General features: G+C 36.9%; 1 protein-coding gene across 1 annotated transcript; it reads left to right on the top strand.

Moving 5' to 3' along the window:
• The first annotated feature begins 830 nt into the window (after positions 1-830).
• LOC132741396 (uncharacterized) lies at positions 831-4,348 on the top strand. Its single transcript, XM_060729545.1, has 2 exons — positions 831-3,473; positions 3,930-4,348. The coding sequence occupies exons 1-2, from the start codon at positions 1,424-1,426 to the stop codon at positions 4,346-4,348; spliced, it is 2,469 nt and encodes an 822-aa protein (XP_060585528.1). The 5' UTR covers positions 831-1,423.
• The last annotated feature ends 2,551 nt before the right edge of the window (positions 4,349-6,899 follow it).

Raw genomic sequence — 6,899 nt, forward strand, 5'->3', positions numbered from 1 at the left:
AAGGTTGCTTCTTCATCCGTAAACACATGGAAACGTTTGAAAGGTGACAGTGTGGCTGCGGCAAGACGACAACGATATTGAGTTTGACGGAACATTTAGGAACATTTAGGAACATTAAGGAATAATCAACCAGTATATGAGAATAAAATATATACAATTTCAAAACTTTCTCAGCTGGTTCATCTCAGTTCCAGTACTTCTCTTGGGCTGCTATATACAGTCAAAACTCTGAGGAAAAGATCAATGATTTACCAGATCAATGAGTAACAGCAAATTGCGAAAGAGTCTTGAAAAATTCCAAGTGCAAGACTGCTCTTTAAAACGTAAACCTGTCTTCATAAGTGACAGTAAAGGACGGTACTTGAAAGCTGTTACGGGCAACAGTACAGTTAGTAAAATTGAATGGTTCTGTAGGAGTGGTGCGACCTCGGTTGACACATACAGTTGGCTTCATACGCACCTCAAGGACTTGGTTACCAAGCACAAAGAAATAAGTCTGTACGTTTGGATTGGTACCTGTGACTTCACATCAAAAGAGAAAAGGTACATTTCTTTGCAAAAATCTGACAGATTAGAACTCTTTAAATCTCAGCTGTTGAAAATCAAAGACTTATGTTCAAGTTGTAAAGTCAAACTTACTTTTCTACACATACCTTACTATTCGATCCAGTTACGGAACAAATTTAAAGGCCATCCAAATCCTGAACACTTCAAATCTGATGGTGAAAAGCTAAATAAATACATAGACGAGGCAAACAAGTTCATTGATGATCTGAATACTGATGTTGGTTCACATTCACCAAGGTTAAACCAGGACTTGGTACGTAGTAGAAAGAAGAAAGGTGTCAAGGCTCGTTACTCCATCAACTTCAGCTTGTTTAAAGATGGAATTCATCCAGGATATACATTGTCGCAGACTTGGCTTGCTAATATCTGCAAGACGATAATTACTGACTGTGCATAAACATTTGCGTAGGCCGAGATTGCTCTGCCACGCACTCCTATTTGAACATTTGCTATTTGCGTAGGTCGGGATTGCCCTGCCACGTAAAAGATAAACAATAGCAAAGAACTGTTGGTGTGTCAAATATCTCGTTTGGTTTTTGTCGTTAGCATATGTTGATTGTAAGGCTATTTAAAGCATATATAAGTGTAATTCAATTTTATCCACAAATTGTAACATTTAAAATTTTTATTCTTTTAATTGAAAGCTAAAGGTGAATTTTATTTTGTTTTTCTACATTCACTTTTAATAGTGTTGATATCTAACATAAACTTAAAGGTCATTATATTGTATTATTTAGTTTTAAGGTTTAACTTTCATAATAACGGAACAAGTTTGCATATCAAGTTTTAAGTTGTTTAAAAGGTCATTTCTCTAAATAATTATTGTCTAGTCTTCTTTTACAAGTATTTCTTCAGAATGTCAGAGCAAGAAGGTAAAAACTCAGACATTTCTCTACCTCAAGGTAACAGTGACACTGGAGAAGAGTTAGAAAGTGAACTTCGCACTCGGAAGCTAACAAGCAAAGGTCGTGAGTATCAAATTGATCTTAAAGAAAAGGGTTTTAGGTCTTGTCTGTCTGCCTGGCGGGCACACACAAATAAGTTGCATGTACTTTTGTCTGATTCTGACAACATGCAAGCATTGAGAACTCATAGAGACATTCTTCAAGCCTCTTTTGATGAATTGTCTAGTGTATTTCTTGAATTGCAAGATTTAAAGGAAGATGTTTCTGAAGAAATATCAAAGTTTGAAACCACTGAGATAAATCATCAGCAACTTATGCAGTCTATTGCAGAGCGTATAAGGGAAATTGAGAATCAGCAACTTGAAGGTAGGTCGAATAGATCTTCTCGTAGTAATAGGTCTCATTTATCTAGGAGATCCAATGTTTCTCATGTGTCTGATACAGTTATTCGTAAGGCTAAATTGAAAGCTGAACTTAGGTACATAGATGCTGAATTAAGGTGTAAGGCAGAACTTGAAAAAATTAAAATTGATAAAAGGAAAGAAGTTGCTACTGCAGAATTAGATGCGTTAGAAGAAATAGATTGTAATTCAGACAAAAATGATTCTTGGTTGAATGATTTAGCACCCGAAGTAGTAAAAAAAGAATATGTAAATGATTTTGTTGAGAGACATAGCTCTACTATTTTAGAGAGCAAAACTTCAGCGGTTAATCCTGTTGTCACTGCTATGCCATCTTTCACAGTGCCAAATAATACTTCTAGTCACCAACTTACTGGTACAGATAGTCTTACTCAAACATATCTAAACCCTTCAGTTACCCCTTTTGTCCCTAATTTGAATGTAGTATCAAACCCTTCTGTTGGTATTCAAACCAGTACACCTGCCACTATAAATAATGACCCTGACCACTCAAATGAGAAAGAAATTGCAAACTTAGCAAAGGTGCTTGCTGACCAGGTAAGTCTTAGTAGACTACCACCACCTGAACCTACCATTTTTTATGGTGATCCTATCCAGTTTCCTGCATGGAAAGCAGCATTTAATACATTGATAGATAAAATAAATCTTCCAGATGGTGAAAAAATTCATTACTTAAAGAAATATCTAGGAGGCCCAGTAAGACAAGTAGTAGAAAACTATTTTCTGTTATCTACTGAAGATGCTTATGACGATGCTAGGAAATTGCTCAATGAGAGATATGGTGATCCCTTTGTAATTGCTTCTGCGTTCCGTGATAAACTCGAATCTTGGCCAAAAATTATGCCTAAAGATGCCTCTGGGCTGCTTAAATTTTCAGATTTCATGAAACAGTGCCTCACAGCAATGAACAGTGTTCCAAGTCTTAGTGTGTTGAATGATTGCCGTGAAAATCGAAAACTGTTGTCCAAGCTTCCAGATTGGTTGATTGGTAGATGGAATAGAATTGCTGCCACATCTCAGGAAGAACACAAGGTATTCCCATCCTTTAAAGAATTTGTTAATTTTGTTTCAAAAGAAGCAAGGATAGCTTCTGATCCTGTGACATCTGTCTTTTCTGTGAAGGGTAATCTCAGTTCACCCTGTGACAGGGGTATGAAACTTTCATCTAAAGAGAACAAGTCTCAAGGTCGTTCATATCTGTCACACACACAAGATACAAATCGTAGTTCAAGTTCATTTCCAAACATTTCTTGTCCGTTATGTCAAGGGCCACACAATATTGATGTCTGTGCTTCATTTCTTAAGAAATCTGTTGTAGACAGAAAAACTTTTATAAAGGAGAAAAGGCTTTGTTTTGGCTGTTTGCGAAGTGGTCATGTATCAAAAATGTGTAGAAAGCGAAAAACTTGTAACGTCTGTTCGAAAAGTCACCCCACTTCATTACATGGTGATGTAAAACGGAAAGATTCCCAAAGGGAAAGTGCGTCAGAATCTGCCAAGTCTTCTGACAAAGTTGACACAGATAAGAGTGCACCTAAACCAATAAGTTATTCTGGTGCTGCATTTTTGAGTAATGTCTGTCAGTCTAGTAAATGCTCTATGATTCTTCCTGTTTCATATCTCATTTTTGGGATAATCCTAAAAAGGGAATTGCTTTTTTAAAATCCCTTATTAGATACTCAGTCAAAACCCCCACATTTATTTTGGGGCCAGTACACGGAGGCGTTGGGTTTTTTTCCCGGTTTTGATTAAATTTGTTTTTGGCCCGCCCTTTACATGCGGGAAAAAAAAAACCCGTCAGTAGTAAAAGATTTTTAAGGGGCCTACGGGTAAGAGTTTTTGAAAAATCAATACGAACTTTCTGCCTATCCCCTTTACAAAAAGGGAAATTATCCCACCCAATCTTCCCCATACCCCAAAACAAAAAAGCTTTGAAAGGGTGTCTAATTTAGAAGCTTTTCGGGAAAAATTATTTCCCAATTAATGGGGGCGAATTGGTTTGTTAAAGGTTTTTAATTGTTCTAAAACCCCTTAGTTCCTAGAGAGGTTATAACACCAGATGGTAATGGTCCTTATGCTCAAAAGACTGATTTGGGATGGACTATAGTTGGAACTATAGATTCTGATTGTGTTGAAAATGATAGTATTGGGCTAAGTCATCATGTTCTCTGTCATGAAGTTCCTTCAGCTCTATCAGTGAGTGATAATCACAAAAACACGGTCATGTTTTCTCTGCGTACTAAAGTCAAGGAAGTTGTATCTAGTGATATTTTGCGTGTCCTTGAACATGATTTTTGTGATTTAGGAATAACTGGCGATAAGCTTTCTCAGGAAGATAAACTCTTCTTATCTAAGCTGTCTGAAAACATCTGCTTTCAAAATGGTCATTACGAAATGCCACTTCCTTTCAAGGGTAAGGATCCTGTACTTCCAAATAATAAATCTATGGCTTAAAAGGTTAAATTCTCTGCGGCATAGATTAGAAAGAAATACAACATTACGTGATCATTATTTCAACTTTATGAGAGATCTTATTAGCAATGGTTTTGCGGAAAGGGTCCCAGATTCAACTGATAATGCCAGTGCTTGTACATGGTTTATTCCACACCATGGGGTCTATCACCCTCAAAAACTGGATAAAATTCGTGTTGTATTTGATTGTAGTGCGGTATTTGAAGGTCACAGTCTTAACATGCATCTTCTCCAAGGTCCTGATTTAACTAATAAGCAAGTAGGAGTTCTTTGTAGGATTTAGAAAGGAGCCTATTGCGTTGATGTGTGATGTTGAGAAAATGTTTCATCAGTTCAAGGTTTGTGAGACTCATAGAGATTATCTTAGATTTTTTTTGGTGGGAAGATGAAAATCTTGAAAAGAATCCCTCAGAATTTAGAATGACGGTACATTTGTTTGGAGCAACATCATCCCCTGGTTGTGCGAACTTTGGAATGAAAAGAATGGCTTCTGATAATGAAGAACAGAAAGGCGGCTTCAATGAACGCAAACCCCATATGACCAGCAACAAGAACCAAAAAGGAGCCAGTTTGGTTTTGAAGTTGCAGAGTTCACCGTAGACGAGAAAACAACAAGGACAAAGCAAAAGTGTCACCAAAACAGTATGAAACAACATAGACATACATCTGAGGAACACGAGTGGGGCGCCGCCTTTGAAACGGTCAGCAGATAAAACTGCTGGGAGTTTAAACCGGTTAATGGTGCACCAAACCTCGGCTCTTAGCCCCACCATTTCCTATAAACGAGACAGTGTTAAATAAAATGAATCCCCGCCAAGTGGAAATTCTAACAGTTGTCATGGTATACAAAAAGTTAAATAAGTAAAACACTAAAATGATCAATGTAGAAACATATAAAAGTAAACCCAATGACCATGACAAAAGTACTCAATGTCCTAAAGGAAGACAGAGCAACAAGAAAATCACCTACAAGGGCCCTAAAGTCTGTGAGTTCTGTTGAACAAGCTGTTAATCTTGTTGAGAAGAGTATAGAATTGTGTAGTAAAGCTGGTCTTCGGCTTCATAAGTTTGTGTCTAATTCTAAAGATGTGATCAATGATCTTCCTCCCAGTCTTCGAGCAAAGAACCTGGAAAATGTAGATGTTATCGGGGATAACTTACCAATACATAGAACTTTAGGAGTCCTGTGGTGTTTGGATTCTGACACGTTTCCAATTTGATATGGTTCAAAACAAATCGCCCCCTTACGAGAAGAGGTATTTTGTCTATTGTTTAGTGCAATATATGATCCACTTTGGCATGATATCTCCAATTGTCTTAACAGGTAAACAGATTTTGCAGCACATGTGCTTGCAGATCAACTTGGTGTTGGGATGACCCCTTACCAGAAGGTTTGATTTAGTAAGTGGCCGTTAACTGGTATAGTGACTTGAGAAATCTTCCTTCTTTAAAGGTATCAAGATGTGTGAAACCTCCAAACTTTTCGGAATATTCAGGTTGCAGAAATGCATCATTTTTCTGATGCAAGTATTTGCGGATATGGCCAATGTTCTTATATTCTTCAGTGAACGGAAACGGTCAAGTGCCATTGTTCTTTATTAATGGGTAAATCCCGGGTGGTTCCTTTAAAGCCCATTACAATTCCTCGTCTTGAAATAGCAGCGGCTGTGTTGTCAGTAAAGATTTCCTTATTTCTTAAGCAAGAGCTTGATTATCCCAATTATTTCGGTTTTTTTCGAGGTCATTTGATAAGATTATGTTTATAGTTCAAGATTGAATACTACTTAAAATTCTGGAAACAAAGTGATCCCCTCAGAAGCATTAATCACAACAAACATTACAAGAAAATTGCAGACTCGGTTTGATTGAGTCTGTACACGAGGGATAATGAATAAGTGCAACATCCCTCACGCCCCCTAGGCACCGGCTTGAGGCAGTACTCAATTCTCAACACTTAATAGTGCTGGCAGTGATAGGGGACGTTTAAGATATTGCAGTTTCGGCTATCTTTCATGAACAGCTGCAATGAGATCGTCTCCAGATATTCTTCGTTCTTTTGATTCCTGTTTCTATTGCTTTCGAATGACCCGTGGTCAGGTCTGTTACAAAAAGTTATTTAAGAAATGAACTTAAAATGACTAGATTTTTCGGACTGCTAAATTGTGATTTTTCTCAATATGTAATTAATTTCTTGTAAATCATTACGTCTTACTGATTCCAATACAATACAGTAAACTCTGCATATAACGAACTCATTGGGACATTCAAAATATGTTCCTTATATCCGGAGTTCCTTTTAAGCATAAAGCAAATTAGTTCCTTGTATCAGGAGTTTTTATAGCGAACAGATTTACATATAACGAACTGACTGTTTACCATTGTCGCCATTTTGAACAAGCATTTGATTAAGAAAAAATTAGTCATCTATTTCTTTTTAGATTACAAAAACCCGAAAGCCTACTTTTTGGAATTTAATAAATTCTTTGCTATTCAGTTTCAGTTTTACCTTGTTTTTCAATTTGCTCAAAAATAT

The sequence above is a fragment of the Ruditapes philippinarum genome, unplaced genomic scaffold (genome assembly GCF_026571515.1).
Source record: "Ruditapes philippinarum isolate M1 unplaced genomic scaffold, ASM2657151v2 ctg2882_1_1_1_1, whole genome shotgun sequence".
NCBI classification, from domain to species: Eukaryota; Metazoa; Mollusca; class Bivalvia; order Venerida; family Veneridae; genus Ruditapes; species Ruditapes philippinarum.

Excerpts from the sequence above, each read along its gene's own strand:
- LOC132741396 (XM_060729545.1), top strand. The coding sequence starts at position 1,424 with ATGTCAGAGCAAGAAGGTAAAAACTCAGACATTTCTCTACCTCAAGGT. Across the intron at positions 3,474-3,929 it reads TGCATTTTTGAGTAATGTCT|TTCCTAGAGAGGTTATAACA; the intron begins GTCAGTCTAGTA and ends AAAACCCCTTAG.